This window comes from Eptatretus burgeri, chromosome 16 (assembly GCF_056783735.1).
Source record: "Eptatretus burgeri isolate ZD-2024b chromosome 16, Ebu_testis_v1, whole genome shotgun sequence".
Taxonomy (NCBI): Eukaryota; Metazoa; Chordata; class Myxini; order Myxiniformes; family Myxinidae; genus Eptatretus; species Eptatretus burgeri.
This window is the reverse complement of record NC_140976.1, coordinates 60903933-60920256: the sequence shown is the minus strand read 5'-3', so window position 1 is coordinate 60920256 and position 16324 is coordinate 60903933. Positions and strand designations below refer to the sequence as shown.

At 46.0% G+C, this 16324-nt stretch overlaps 1 protein-coding gene across 2 annotated transcripts in view; it reads left to right on the top strand.

Annotated features, from left to right (window-relative positions):
- The window catches only part of DAO (D-amino acid oxidase), a 98537-nt gene that overhangs the window by 27582 nt on the left and 54631 nt on the right, over positions 1 to 16324 (top strand). Inside the window, exon 1 of one of the 2 annotated variants that reach the window (XM_085859527.1) lies at positions 10882 to 11104. The exons of the other annotated variant lie outside the window; for it this stretch is intronic. Coding sequence (XP_085715653.1) covers positions 10995 to 11104 — 110 coding nt within the window. The 5' untranslated portion in view covers positions 10882 to 10994. Of the gene's footprint in view, positions 1 to 10881; positions 11105 to 16324 lie in introns of those variants that run through there. 2 annotated transcript variants of the gene reach the window in all.

Here is a 16324-nt window from a genome sequence, read left to right as displayed (position 1 = left end):
AATACGCAGTGGGGGATGATTGGGAAGACTATACCGATTGTCTGAAGCAGTACTTCATGGCAAGCAAAATGGACACCGATGAGGACGCTGAAAGCCAGCAAGCTGTATTACTGACCGTACACGGCGCTTCGACGTGCAGCCTCATCAAAGATCTTCTTGCCCCAGCCAAACCTTCTGACAAGTCGTATGAAGAACTCGTCAGTCTCGTGAAAAGACATTATCACCCTAAACGGAGTAAGATAGTCTCGAGATATAAATTTTATACCCACCATCATCAAGATGGTCAGTTAGCATCCGAGTTTGTGGCTGATTTACGCCCACTCGCTGAACATTGTGAGTTTACAGATAAACTCGAAGAGATGTTACATGTTGTTAGTTTACAGATAAACTCGAAGAGATGTTACATGAATTCTTTACAATAGGCATCAATGATGACTCAATTCTGCTGAAACTCCAAACTGAATCCGACCCCAATTTGGCGAAAGTCATGGGAATCGCCGCTCATGTGTGCAAACTGCCGAGAGCCTGCGTGTGATCTTTAACAAATCAAAAGTTATCCAGCAGGACCCATTGGTTAACAAGATAACCTGTGGCTACAAGCAAAAATGGTTCAGCAAGCCACCAAATTCACCTCCACTCCCTGATATTTCTGAATCTACCCAGAAGGTTGGGGTAACTTGTTGACATTGTGGTGGTAATCATCAAGCTTTCCAATGTCGGTACAGGAATTATACCTGTGACAACTGTGGTAGCAGGGACATTTAAAGTTGTTCTCGATCCAAGTCAAATAACTTGTCTCCTGCTTCTCACAATGGGGTAAACCCTGATGCAGCGGACGATAGGTCACAAAGCACAACCTGCAGCCGAAAGTCAAGTGAGGAACTTTATGAGGTTTTCTCTGCTGGAACAAAGAGCTCCAATGCTTCAATTATAGTTGATGTAACAATTGATAAGATCCCGGTGAGGATGGAAGTTGATACCGGCGCTTCCAGATCAATTATGAGCGAGAGAAAGTTCACCTCCATCTACCTTGTGAGAAAGGCTCCTGCTCCTGCACGCCGGCCTGTATCTACTGACTTGAGAATATACACCAAGGAGGTGGTTCTTGTAGTTGGCTCAGCGAGCGTAACTGTAGGATATGGAAACAGCACTCATGTCCTACCACTACTGATAGTGCGTGGAGAAGGACCAACCCTCTTCGGCCAAGATTGTTTACGAATAATCAGACTTAATTGGAGTGATGTAAACAGTCTCCAACGCTGATGCTGGATATGATACTGTGCTCAACAAGTATCCTGGCCTGTTCAGTGATAGGCCTTGCAAAGGTGCCAACACCAAAGTGAGGATTCATGTTTCTGCAGATGCTGAGCAATTGTTCCATAAGGCTAAACCTGTGCCTTACATGATGCGATCAATGATCGAATGTGAGCTTGACCATCCGCAGAGTGAGGGCATCATCTCACCAGTCGAGTACTCCGACTGGGCAGCACCTATCGTTCCAATACTCAAAGCAGATGGAACAGTGTGCATTTGTGGTGACTACAAAATGACAATCAACCGCTATTCAAAGCTGGAAGTCTACCCTTTGCCCAAAGCAGAGGATCTGTTCACCACTCTCACGGGTGGCCAGACATTCACTAAGCTTGACTTGACCAGTGCCTATACTCAAATGGAACTGGATGATGATTCCAAGCCCTATACATACATCAACACTCATCGGGGACTTTACATGTACAACAGATGCCCATTTGGCATATGCTCTGCTGCCCCAATCTTCCAATGCAAGATGGAGACATTATTGAAAACTGCACCAAAGACAGTCATATTCCAGGATGACATAATCGTGATTGGCAAGTAACAACATGAACACCTCGAGAACCTAAACAAAGTCCTCAATCGGCGGTCCCAAGCTGGGTTGCGTCTAAGGCGTGAAAGGTGTACCTTTATGGCACGTGAAGTTGAATACCTCGGTCATCAAATCTCCTGTCAAGGCATTTTGCCCTCTCCGGACAAAGTTTGAAGCAATTGCGAATGCACCAATGCCACAAAACATTTCAGAACTTCATGCATTCCTGGGTATGTTGACCTACTTTGGTAACTTCCTGCCTCAACTAAGCACAACCGTCGAGCCTCTGCATCTTCTCCTCAGGAAAGGCATTGTCTGGAAATGGGAAGCTGTCCAAACAAGAGTGTTCAAGGCCGCTAAAACCATGCTGTCATTCTCGCCATTACTTGTCCATTACAACCCATCCAAGGAACTTATTCTCAGTTGTGATAGGTCTTCATATGGCATTGGGTGTGTGTTGTTGCAAACAAATGGAACCGATAATCTCCAACCTGTTGCGTATGTATCACGAACCCAATCTGACACTGAACGTCGCTAAGCTCAAGTAGAACGACAGGCACTAGCGTGTGTCTGGGGCACCTTATCGATGCACCAATATGTCTTTGGAAGACATATTACATTGAGACTGATCACAAACCCTTGTTATGTCTCATGGGAGAAACCAGAGCCATTCTGCCCACATCATCAGGTCGTGTTCAACGTTGGGCGTTGAACCTTGCCGGTCATGACTATTCATTGGTTTACCAGACGGGTAAGGAAATGTACTGTGCTGACATGTTCAGTCGCTTGCGGCTTCCCATATCCATCCCAGAACCTCCACAATCGGGCGATATCATTCATCTCATGGCTAACGTTATTCACGATGAGGCGCCCGTAACCGCCAAGCAGATTGCTTGTGCTATCAATAGCAATCCAGATTTGTCACAAATTAAACACTGTGTTATATCAGGTAATTGGGTATCACTACTGGGAGGGGTGAAACCGTACCTCATCCGAAAGGATGAGCTCTCTATTGGTGCAGACTTCCTGTTTTGGGGTATCCGAGTGACAATTCCACCTGAACTCCGCGAGAAAATTATCAGTAAACTCCACGATGCTCATCCAGGCCTGATCACCATGAAGGCTATTGCCAGATTCCATGTTTGGTGGCCTGCTTTGGACAGTGACATTGGGTCCAGTGCATGCCATTGTTACACTTGTCAAGCCCATGCTAAGACACCACCACCGTCTCCATTGGCCATGTGGTTGTGGCCATCAAAGCCATGGTCCAGACGACACATCGACCATGCTGGTCCATTTCAAGGGAAGCTTTTCTTTATCGTAGTTGATGCCCGCTCCAAATGGATTGAAGCTCTCATGGTGCCATCCTCATCCTCTGGTGTAACAATGGAAGCTCTACATACCATGTTCACGCAACATGGTGTTCCAAACTCCATTGTATAAGACAATGAATCATCATTTACGAGTTCAGAGCTTCAGAACTTTTGTAAAATGAATGGCATTAAGCACTACACATCTGCCCCCTACAAACCTGCCAGTTATGGTCAAGCCGAAAATGCTGTTCAGATCATCAAGAATGGTCTAAGCCGCATCAAGGAAGGCTGCTGTATGAAGGAAGGCTCCCGACCCTGTACACCCATTGAGAAGCCCACAGCAGTCGTAAGCAAGGACAACCCTCCACTAACCCTTAGAAGATCAGCTCGTGTCTGTAAGCCTCCTGAGCATCTTGATTTGTAAAAAATAATAATAATAATAATAAAAATAAATGGGGGGGGGGTGGAGATGGTTTCAGTAGTTTATGATAATGCATGCATACATAGGTGTATCGGGGCATGGTTAAGCAGAATCAGGTGACCTGCCCATGTTCTGATGCTGTGCTCTGTTGTGCCCAGGCAGTGTCGTGTCATGTCCGTTCTGTGTCATGTCATATCCGTGTTGTGTTGTGTCGTGTCCATGCTGTGTCGTGTCATCTCCGTGATGTGTCGTGTTGTGTCATGTCCATACTGTGTCGTGTCGTGCTGTGTCATGTCGTGTCCATGCTGTGTCGTGTCGTGTCCATGTCGTGTCGTGTCATGTCCATGTCGTGTCGTGTCCATGTCGTGTCGTGTCGTGTCGTGTCCATGTCGTGTCGTGTCCATGTCGTGTCGTGTCCATGTCGTGTCGTGTCGTGTCGTGTCGTGTCCATGTCGTGTCGTGTCGTGTCCATGTCGTGTCGTGTCCATGTCGTGTCGTGTCCATGTCGTGTCGTGTCCATGCCGTGTCGTGTCCATGTCGTGTCGTGTCGTGTCCATGCCGTGTCGTGTCGTGTCCATGCCGTGTCGTGTCCATGCTGTGTCGTGTCCATGCCGTGTCATGTCCATGCCGTGTCGTGTCGTGTCGTGTCGTGTCGTGTCGTGTCGTGTCGTGCTGTATGGTGTCGTGCTGTATCGTGTCGTGACCATGCTGTGCCGTGTCATGTCCATGCTGTGTCGTGTCGTGCTGTATCGTGTCGTGCTGTATCGTGTCGTGCTGTATCGTGTCATGCTGTATCGTGTCATGCTGTATCGTGTCATGCTGTATCGTGTCGTGACCATGCTGTGTCGTGTCGTGACCATGCTGTGTCGTGTCGTGACCATGCTGTGTCGTGTCGTGACCATGCTGTGTCGTGTCGTGACCATGCTGTGTCGTGTCGTGACCATGCTGTATCGTGTCGTGCTGTACCGTGTCGTACTGTACCGTGTCGTACTGTACCGTGTCGTACTGTACCGTGTCGTACTGTACCGTGTGCTGTGCCGTGTCGTGTCCATGCTGTGTCGTGTCCATGCTGTGTCGTGTCCATGCTGTGTCGTGTCCATGCTGTGTCGTGTCCATGCTGTATCGTGTCGTATCCATGCTGTGTCATGTCCACGCTGTACCGTGTCGTGTCATGCTGTATCGTGTCGTGTCCATGCTGTGTCGTGTCCATGCTGTGTCATGTCCATGCTGTATCGTGTCGTGTCCGTGTCTGTGTCATGTCCATGCTGTGTCATGTCCATGCTGTGTCGTGTCCATGCTGTGTCGTGTCCATGCTGTGTCGTGTCCATGCTGTATCGTGTCGTATCCATGCTGTGTCATGTCCACGCTGTACCGTGTCGTGTCATGCTGTATCGTGTCGTGTCCATGCTGTATCGTGTCGTGTCCATGCTGTATCGTGTCGTGTCCGTGTCTGTGTCATGTCCATGCTGTGTCATGTCCATGCTGTGTCATGTCCATGCTGTGTCGTGTCCATGCTGTGTCATGTCCATGCTGTATCGTGTCCATGCTGTATCGTGTCCTGTCCGTGTCTGTGTCGTGTCCGTGTCTGTGTCGTGTCCATGCTGTGCCATATCCTGTCATGCTCTATCGTGTCGTGTCCATGCTGTGTCGTGTCGTGTCGTGCTGTGTTGTGTCTTGTCATGTCTGTGCTGTGTTGTGTCTTGTCATGTCTGTGCTTTGTTGTGCCCGTGCTGTGTCATTTTTCTGCTGGAGTAATATAACTGGTTTATCAATCAATACAAAATCTCTTATAAACCATCAACTCAACAGTAAAACAAAACCTACTAATCTGTAGCAATCTTATGACTGCCGTTTTCATCTTCACCAACATCTTCACCAACATCTTCACCAACATCTTCACCAACACCTTCACCTTCACCAACACCTCCACCTTCACCAAGACCTTCACCAACACCTCCACCAACACCTCCACCAACACCTCCACCAACACCTTCACCAACACCTGCACCAATACCTCCACCAACATCTTCACCAACATCTTCACCAACACCTTCACCAACACCTCCACCAACACCTGCACCAACACCTCCACCAACACCAACATCTTCACCAACACCTCCACCAACACCTGCACCAACACCTCCACCAACACCTGCACCAACACCAACATCTTCACCAACACCTCCACCAACACCTCCACCAACACCTCCACCAACACCTTCACCAACACCTTCACTTCACCTCCATTGTCACAATCTTCGTCTGAATTGCTCGCATCAAGCTCGAAACGATATGGCTCCATAATTCCCCCGAAAGTGTTTCCATGACTAATTTTGTCTCTAGTAGTTTCTTCAAAATCTTACTGGTCAGTTTCAACATACTGAGAACATTCAGAGTTGCGCATGATGGTGGAAGCAGTTTCAGAATCCGAGTTAAAAATTCACTGTTTCTCCATGTCAGCACCGTTTGGATCAACGTGGGCACAAGGTGTGAGGGACGTCACTTACGAAAATCGATAATCAACACTCTTGGGGTTTTTTTCGGCACTTTGTGATTGGCAAAAAAGATTCCAAAAAACTTTTCCCCTTAAAATTAGACCGTGATTAATGGTATTCATTGGTTTTCATAAATAAACAAAATTGTGTTTGGGTTTTCCCTTCAATGAAAGAAATTTATAATGTTTATTCTTCTGACTCATTTGCAAATCATTCTCCTTGTCCCACCCTCTCTCAGCTTTCACCTCATCCTTCCCACTCTCAGGTTCCACTTCACCCTGCCCACTCTCTGCTTTTCCCCTCACCCCTTCCCCTTTCAGCTACCCCATCACCACCACCCCCCTTCTAAGCTTCCCCCTTTGCTCAAGCTTCCCCCTTTGCTCAAGCTTCCCCCTTTGCTCAAGCTTCCCCCTGGCCTACCAACAACATACAAACTTTTAACAGGTATAATCACTAATGAAATTTAAAACCAGAAAAAAAACAGCTCACACGTTAAGTTTTGGGGTAAATTGTTTTTGACCAATATCCAATGTTTCAAATGCTAAGAGTGCTTGCAAACAAAGTCCTCATCCTCATCATCAACCCCAGCACAGTTATTGTGTGCCCACTTCTGACAAGCAGTACACTGGACCCATCCATCCATTAGGACCATGCTCTGTGAAGAGCGTTGGTGCTGCCTAAGCAGTCTCCTTAGCTATTAGGTACAATCACAATCACACAACACAATTAGGCTATTGACCTCGGAAGGATGATGGGCTGAGTCAACCCCACCTGGTGTTAATTCAACAGTCAAGTGGGATTTGAACTCAGGATCCCAAGATCCTAAGTCCACCACCCTAACCATTAAGCCAACACCAGGCATACTGGACCCATCCTTCCTCTGTATTACGAGAAAGTTCAGAGCAAAATACACTGAAAGCTTCCTCGTCCTGAGACTCGCTTGATTAACTTTGTTCTGTCTTTCCTTTCAACCTTGTCAGTCTTCCCTTGGTCTGTTTCTTCCTTTCTCTTTGCCTCGACGGTTTCTTCTTTTCCTTTTCCACATTTTTTTTTCTTCTTGCTGCCACTTCCTTTCCACCTTCTGCGCTTCCACCTTCCTCTTTGCTTCTGCTGCTTCATCAGATTTTTTTTTTTTTTTTGTATACCTTGGTTGAGGCTCGTATGAGAGCTAACACACAACTCACAGCAAGGAGGCATGAGACAAGAGGGGCGGGAGTGGAAGGGACAAAACATTGGGGAACAGACACAGGTGAACTGTGGAAGGGAGAGGGATGGGGATGGGACGGGGAACATGGCGAGGAGAAGATGGACATTACAGGGACTTTCAGGAAGGAAAGCAGGAGAAATGAAGGAAGTGGGCTTGGGTGGATTATCGGGGGTAGAAAAGATCAAGGATTTGGATGGGGGAAGATAAGAGGTGGTGGTGAACAGCTGTTTTGAAAGCCTGGAGGGAAGAATGGGAAAGAATAGAGTGAGGAAGTTTATTCCAAAGGCGGGAAAAAAGAAGAATGAAAGAGTGAAGATGAGCAGTGATTCGTGATTTTGGTAGTTTTACCAGAAGGGGGTTGTTGGCGGACCTTGAGCGCCCTGTGGAAATGTGGTTGGGACAAATCGCAGAGAGAGCAGGGGGGGCAAGGCTGGAGAGGAGTCGGTAGAAGACAGAAAGACCACCGACCAACCTGCGGTGATTGAGTGAGAGGCCCAAAGACTCAGCTTCATTGCGGGAGATGCCAATGATCTTAAAAGCCCTGGTTTCGTAAGGAGTGGTCAGGAGGTAAGTGGTCAGGAGTGGTCAGGAGTGGTTTGTAAGTGGTCAGGAGCTCAAGAGGGCCGAGGAAGGACTTTGCACGACGGAGGATTCCCAGTCGGCAACTGGCTTTTGAGGCAAGGTTGGAAATGTGACTTTCCCAGGAAAGGTCATGGCAGATAGTGAGACCCAGAAGCTTGAAAGAAAAGACTTCTTCCAGAGGATTGTTGAGAAAGTGGATGGGGGGGTTTTGTAAACGGTCCTTTCGAAGAGACATAGTGAGAGTGTGAGATTTGTCTGGATTGAAAGATTGTCTGGATTTGTCCACTTGTTGGACCAGTTTGTGATTTTATCCAGATCTGCAGTGAGCAAAGAAGCTGCTGCTTGCCGGTCTGAGGGATGACAGATGGAACGGCAGAGGGTGGAGTCATCGGCAAAGAGAAATAGAGGATTTTCCAGAGAGTCCGAGAGATCATTGATGAAAACCAGAAAAAGAACAGGGCCCAGAACGCTACCTTGAGGAACTCCAGCCTGCACAGGAAGAGGGGATGAAAGAACTCCATTTAGGGCCACACGTTGACTGCGACAGGAGAGGAAGTCTGCGAGCCATGAGTGGAGATGGCCTTGAATACCATGGGAAGAGAGTTTGGTGAGTAGGGCAGGGTGCCAGACTGTGTCAAAAGCACGTGATATGTCCAGGGATACGGCTCGGATTTCCTGTCTGGCATTGAGGACCTCCATCCATTGATGGGAGAGCAGTAGCAGCATATCCAGGGTAGAGTGACCTGGTCTGAAACCAAATTGATGATTGGAAATCAAGCCATTGGAGAAGAGGAAGGATTTCATGTCTGAAGCGATGATGGATTCCATAACCTTGCTGATGATTGGGAGAAGGCTGATTGGTCTGTAGTTACAGGGATCTGTTTTTGCACCTTTTATGCAGGGCAGTGATGTTAGCAGATTTCCAAGCAGATGGCAGATGACCTTGTGAAAATGAGAGGGTGAATAGAACAGAGAGAGGGTGAGCAAGAGCAGAAGAGCAGGCTTTGAGGACACGTGGGCTGATGCCGTCTGGACCGGTTGCAGAATCTGACTCGAGGTTTGAAAGCAAGCTCTCCACCTTGTCAGGAGAAAAGGATACAGAGTCGAGGGACAGTTGGGTGCGACTGGGTAAGGTGGGTAGAGATAGTGATGGGTTTAGGACACAAGATTTAGCTGCAAACACCGAGTTTAGACATTCAGCTTTATCACGTGTGGAATCAGCAGTGCGGCCATTTGAGGTAAGGGAGGGGATGGAGGGGGAACATACACCAGAAACAGATTTGATTAAACGCCACCAGGATTTTGAGGAGGGAGAGAGGTTTGAGAGTTCAGACTTGAGATGAGAAAGATGTTGTTTTCTGGCTCTCCTGAGGGTAGATACACACTTGTTCCGAGCTTTGTGGAAAGAACTGAGATTACCCTCAGTTGGGTTTGCTTTCCATGAGGCAAAGGCAAGTTGTTTCAGGACAACTGCCTCGCCACAAGCTTCAGTAAACCAAGGGCGGGAGGAAGGGTAAGACAACTGAACACGAGAGGGGATAAATCTGTGCATGAGGGAGAGCAAGTTTCTTTGAAAGAATTCCCAGGATGAGTTGATGTTTGAGAAAGTAGTGATAGGACACCAGTCTGTAAGTTTGATGGCTGCTCGGAGACCCTGCCAGTCGGCTTGAGTGAAATGCCAGACTCGACGGCGGTGAGGTGGTTCTCTGATAACAGCCAGAGAGATGTCCACTTTAATAAGGACGTGGTCAGAAGAACCGATTGGAGCGAAGGAAGAGCAGCAGATATTGTCAGGGAAATTTGTCAAAATCAGATCCAGAAGAGATGGAGTACCATTGGTTGAGATCCGGGTCAGGAAGTTGACCGATTGAGTCAGTCCCAATGAGTCACAGAAAGCTTTTGCTGATGTCCCATGGCAGGTGAGAGAGGTACCCACACCGAGCCAACTGGCGTGATGACAATTGAAGTCGCCACATAAGAGGAAGAGAGAGTTTGGATGAGAAGATAGAAGATGGTCCATGTTTTCGGAGAGTGAGGTGTAGATGGAGTCATCACTGTTCGGTGGACGGTACAGTACACATATAAACATGAGGTGGGAGTGGAGGGGAAGCCGAAGCCAGAGGTATTCCTGGGGGTGTGGGGGAGTGAGGGCAGTGCAGGGAGAGTGAGGAATAGAGTCTTTGATGAAGAGAGCAACACCTCCACCAGGACGAGGCTCAGGTCTGTCATACCGTAAGAGGGAGTAACCAGGGAGAGATACTTGGGAGTCAGACACGTCTTGGGAGAGGAAAGTTTCTGTTAGGCAGATAATGTCTGGTTTGTCAGTGGCAACCTGCATGGAAAGATCTGAAAGGTTTGAGCGAAGGCCCCGGATATTTGAGGTCCACACTTTTAATGAAGAGGTAGGGGAGGAGGCTTTGGGTGCAGGAGGTGGAGGTGGCGGGGAGGGTAGGACGAGGGACGAGGGGGGAGGTAAGGAGGGTTGCTGAAGGAGTGTGGGGTATTGCAGAATAGCGAGGGGAGGGGGCCGAATGAGGAGTAGAAAAGGCTCTGTGGTGCTGGGAGAGAGGGGGGACAAGAGACAAGGAAGATGGCAGTTGAGGATTTGAGGAGGTGGAGTGAAGAGATGGAGGTGAGAGGGCAGTGGAGGGAGGCAGGTTGGTGGATGAGAGGGGGGAAACTTAGAGAAGGAAGAGTGAGGGGGATGAAAGGTGGGAGAAAGGTGAGGGGGAATTTTTGAAAGAGGTGAGAGGGAGGCTTGGAGGGAGAAGAGTGGGATGGTTGCTTTGAGAGTGAGAGTGAGGGGTGAGGGGGTGAGTTGGCACTGAAGTTGGAAAAAGAATGGTTGATGGAAAGCGAGCATCCATGGCAAACTGTGGTTTTTAAAAGTTTTAGGTCAGAGATGCGATTTAACACAATTCTTGATGGATGCAATGAAGGCGAATTCAGAGCATGGAGAGAAGAAGCGCTGTAATAGTTGGATTTTTTAGGCAAGGAATGAAGGAGAGGTCGAAATGAGAGCAGTCTGTTAAAATAGCAGAAGAGTAGTGCATTGTGAAACAGTAAAGAGTACCACATGTGTGAGAGAGGAAGATGAAGCATTATAAGATCGTTTTTGTTGTTAATATGAATGTATGAGAGAGTTCAACAGATTAGGTCATGGAAGTGTAAAAAAAAAAAGAAATCGAGGAAGACGAGGAGGAAGTTAAGAGGAAGAAGAAGTAGCAGAATCGGGAGAAGGTGAGCGTGTTGTTGTTGTTGGGTTTTTTTTTATTTTTTTATTTTTTTTTTTTTATTTTTTTTTTTTTTTTTTTTGAGATAAGAAAGAGATTAGTTGGGAGAATGGGGGATGTTTGGAAAGTGGGGAGGATGAAAATTGAAGGTAATGGGGAGGATAGAAATTGAAGGTATTGGGGAGAAAAAACAAACAAACAAACAAAAAAAAAAACGATCGAACACCGAGTGGAACCGGTAGGCCTCAAGCCTAGGACTAGGCCTCAAACACCAGGTAAGAACGTCGACATAAATATTCACAAAATAGCACGATTTTTGAAACAAAACCGAACTAGGAACACACATTAACATGTAGGTGAGAAAATTAAACAGTTAAAACGGGACAAATAACAACCGGAACTTAACTTTGAGAACGTCAGCAGGGAGCCCCGAAGGAGACCTCTTGCCGCTCAAAACCGGAACCGGAAGTGTATGGACTTGCATTTTGTATGGACTAAATGTCAAATGCTCAGAAGAGGATGCTTTGAACTTTTGCTTTGTTCCCTTAATGTAATTGGCCTTAAGAGGTGGAGATATATGGTAAGGTGAAACAAAGCCAAAAGTAGGGCTACTTGGCATGGCATAATCACATGTTTGCACAGGAATTTGACTCGGGAGTGGCTTTTTAGCATTTGAAGGTGCAGGTGTGGGTTGATCTGCATCACCACCAGCATGTCTGGGTAAGACTGGGCCACCGCCGGCAGGTCTGGGCTGGACCGAGTCATCGCCACAAGGTCTGGGTAGGACTGGGTCACTGCCAGCAGGTCCCAGTTGCACTGGGTCGCCACCTGCATGTCTGGGCTGGACTGTGCCCCCACCTGTAGGTCTGGGTTGGACTGTACCCCCACCTGTAGGTCTGGGCCCCCACCTGGAAGTCTGGGTTGGACTGGGCCCCCACCTGGAAGTCTGGGTTGGACTGGGCCCCCACCTGGAAGTCTGGGTTGGACTGGGCCGCCACCTGCATGGCTGGGTTGGACTGGGCCACCACCTGTAGGTATGGGTTGGACTGGATCTGATAGTTGGTCTGGAAACACTTGCAGGGGCAAATTCATGGTCTTGGAAAAATGTTTTGGTGAAATAGATATAACCCTGATTTTCTGAAGCCATTCGCTGCATTGAGAGCAGTGGCTGATTTGAGGTTTGCCTTTCTAAAAAGGTTGGCCAGCTGAAATCCTGTCACACACCTGCCAGGGTGTTGCTTCAATCAACCGTCGACTTTCTGGGTGTAATACGTTGAGAGCGGTTTCATGTAGGATACACCAAGTAGTCCATGGGCTGGGGTGTTTTCTGTGTGACTTTTATGTGCCCTAAGTTTCTCTTCATATTATTGAAGTAGACCATGTGGGACATCAAAAAAGTGAGGGTGGACATCTGGGAGCTTGGTCGGATTTGAGAAAATGACGTCACAATATCAAACTTTTGCTTTCATGAGGCAACCAAAAATTTGGGGTAGGAGAAACTAAAATGCTTATAACGCCACAACCATACATGATATAACTGCAAACTACCATTCAAAATATTTGTTTTTATTCACTCTACATGTGACAATATGTAATTATCTGATTATTATGCAAATTTGCTGTCCAGAGGTCAAAAGGTCATGGAAATTGGGGGTTGCTTAAAATCTGACCCACCGGAAGAAAAATGTGAGTTACAGGCTGCCTGTACTACTTGAGAATGTTTGCTGGCTGTCAGAGGTTGCCAAGACATATCTCTATCACATGATATGCATTGTATAAGAATTAACCCTTTTGTAACATAAACATCAACTTTGATAAATGGTGCTATTTCAGAAAAGCTGATTTTCCTTTGCAGCGGAAGACACATGCCACAAAATAAAGTAATCGAACATTTTCATCAGTATGAATATGATCTATCACCAACTACTTATTTATTTAAGCCTAAATATCACTTAATTTACTAATTTCTTACAATATTCCCATGTCATTAACCCACTAAGTCCTAAAACAACCACCTGTAGAGGGGGGGGGGGGGTTCGGAACATCCTTAGTCCATGCAGCAAAAATAAACTGCTGAATTTGCTCAGTTTTAGTAATAGTCTTGGTTTTTATATCCAAATGAAGGTATACTGCTGACTGTAGTCACTATTCCAAATCATGCCAATTTGATAATGGGAGAAGGAATACACATAGATGCCAGGAGTACATTTCCACGCAGCTGGAAGTGTCACATATGAGTTCTGTTCAGTTTTAGATACAACCAGCTGGATTTTTACAGCAAACATTCTCGTCTCCCAAACCTTGGCACTTGCAGAACTGGCAACAAGGCAACAAAACTAAAATTTCTGCAGTTCCTGGCACTTAAGATCTACCTTGAATGCCTTCTCACCATGTTGAATGGTTGTTTCTGAAACTTTTGATTTGGCAGGTTGGAGTTCTCCATCCTCCTGGAACAACACGGTCACAGTATCATGGCTGCCTCCGATCCCTGATAACGTTGCTTCTTCGTGAACAAAGTGATCGAAGGCAGCCATGGTAAACTGTGATGGCACAAAATCACTGGGGAATGGAACTCCATCTTCGCAAGATTCAACAATGAATGAGGCTATAGCAGTGTGATTACGCATCACTTCATGATTGCTTGTGCACAACCCAAAGCGATTAAAGATTGTGATTAGGGTAGCACTTTCACAAGTTTCATACACTGCCTGGCTATTCAGCATATGAAGCGGTGTTCTCCTTCTTCCATTGCGCAAGTTGCAAAACATGATTTGGAACAGTGCCAGCATTTGTCTGCATTTCGATGACGACACATCAGACTCTGCTTCGCTTGTCTCCTCTGCATTATCCCCCACACCTACTACCTTACATGAAAAAGCAAATGACTCAGCATCAAAATTATACAAAATGGAAAAGATACTTAACAGCGGTTCAGGGATCTTTATACTCTCCCAAGCAGTTTTCAAGTCATTCATATTGCAAAACCGATCCTGAAGATCAGTCATACTCTAAAAGACACTGTCTTATGCTTTCTGCACACTGACGGATAGGGTCATGAGCGCGAATTGTCTCAGCCATATGCTGGACATTGACATCTTTGCCAAAAAAACATCACAGACTTATTGGCCTCTTTAGGCACAGAGAATCTAATTCTGTCTCCAAAGTGATTAAGTAAGAGTACATTTACTTCCTTGTTAGTTACTCTTTTACATGACGTAATTTCGCGGTTCACACAGTCTCTTACAAAGCTTAGTTCATGACCAAAGCCTTGATTTATTCCAATCTCGATGTCCTTCACTACTTGTTCCCATGCTTGTTGCTTGTGAGTCGCAGGTTTTTCTGTTTGTCCTTTCTCAAATACACGCTCATAGTTCAGCAAATAACTTTTAATACACAAATTGTGGCAATATAAGTCGGCACCAAATACTGCACTGACACTTTGTATGTCACAAGTGGAAGTGTCAACATCATCCTGAAAGCTTACGGTTCCCTCCAATAATTTACTGGCCCTGTCGCACTCTGATATGCGGTATTTCTGATGCACCCCATGGTGCTTCTTGTATCCACAGATGACACATGATAACTCCCTCATGTCCAGTACATTGGAAGGTCCAGGTCTCGGCAAGATGCTTGAGCGAGGGCGGTATGATGATGCCTCACGACTGACTTCTTCACTGCCACTAGAAGTGGAGACAGAAGCTTTACTGATATTTTCCAACGATTTTTTTGTGAGTGTAAGCTTTGTAACACAGATTGTCCATATGATAGACAAATTCTTCATCTTCAAGGGTGCGAAGACTTTTGGCAACATGGTCATTTCGTTCTGCAGCAGCCTCACGTATTCGTTTCCGCCCATGTTCAGTGCTTGTGGGTTTTTTTTCTTTCGAAGATTGGCAAATGATGCATTTATCAAGATCAAGGTATTCACTGTTTCCAGCTCCACCAACCAAGCTGACACCAGTGTTCTGCATCTCATCTGAAACAAACCAGAAGGGCATTTCATGAACATGGGTGATGGCAGCATTATTGTAAGTCATAACACACCTGAAAGGCATACATAATCTGACATCTTGGCAGGATAAATCAACTTTCAGCCCTCTGAAAGCTATCTGGTGATAAACATGCTATTGGGATCATGAAGATCGGACAGACGTTTAGTTAGTCTTGCGTTGTGCAGGCGGCGTTACTGCTCGACCATTTGCGAGCCTGTTTACATTCGTGTACTTGATGGGGTATGCATGTGTGCACTGGTGTGTAGTGAAGGCTGATTATACTACTGATTTTGTTTAAGCCTTTCTGTCGATAAAAACACCTACCACAAGTAGTCTGTGCGTTAAAACATGAGAACTGTCTGTCAAATTGAAGATTGTAATGTTGATTCAATTTTTACTTTCACTTTCACTTTCACCCATGACGAAATGCATTTGTACAGTGCTGCCACCAAGCTTTAATACGAGAATCAGTGGTAGTGCCCTCTAACAGAACCACGTGGAACTACTCATTTGTGGGAATCCAAAGAAGCCTCAAATGACTGGAGATAATGAGAACTGACAAGAAATAGAGGACTCAACCTCTGCCCATTTTAAAACAACTGAAATAAAAGGGTTAAATGGTTCATCGTTGTCAGAAATAGCAAGAAGTCATTTCCTCTGGGTCTTCTGCTGATGGGTATAGTAATAATCTAAAAGAGGTTTACAAAACAATCACCAACCTGTATGGTATGAATAATGTACACTTAGACGATGGAAAAACTGGAATTTCTGACATGTCTGAAATGGCACCATTTATCAAAGTTAATGTTTTCATTACAAAAGGGTTAATTCTTATACAATGCATATCATGTGACAGAGATATGTCTTGGCAACCTCTGACAGCCAGTAAACATTCTCAAGTAGTACAGGCAGCCTGTAACTCACATTTTTCTTCCGGTGGGTCAGATTTTAAGCAACCCCCGATTTCCATGACCTTTTGACCTCTGGACAGCAAATTTGCATAATAATCAGATAATTACATATTGTCACATGTAGAGTGAATAAAAACATATTTTGAACCGTAGTTTGCAGTTATATCATGTATGGTTGTGGCGTTATAAGCATTTTAGTTTCCCCTACCCCAAATTTTTGGTCGCCTCATGAACGCAAAAGCTTGATATTGTGACGTCATTTTCTCAAATCCGACCAGGCTCCCAGATGTCCACCCTCACTTTTTTGATGTCCCACATGGTCTA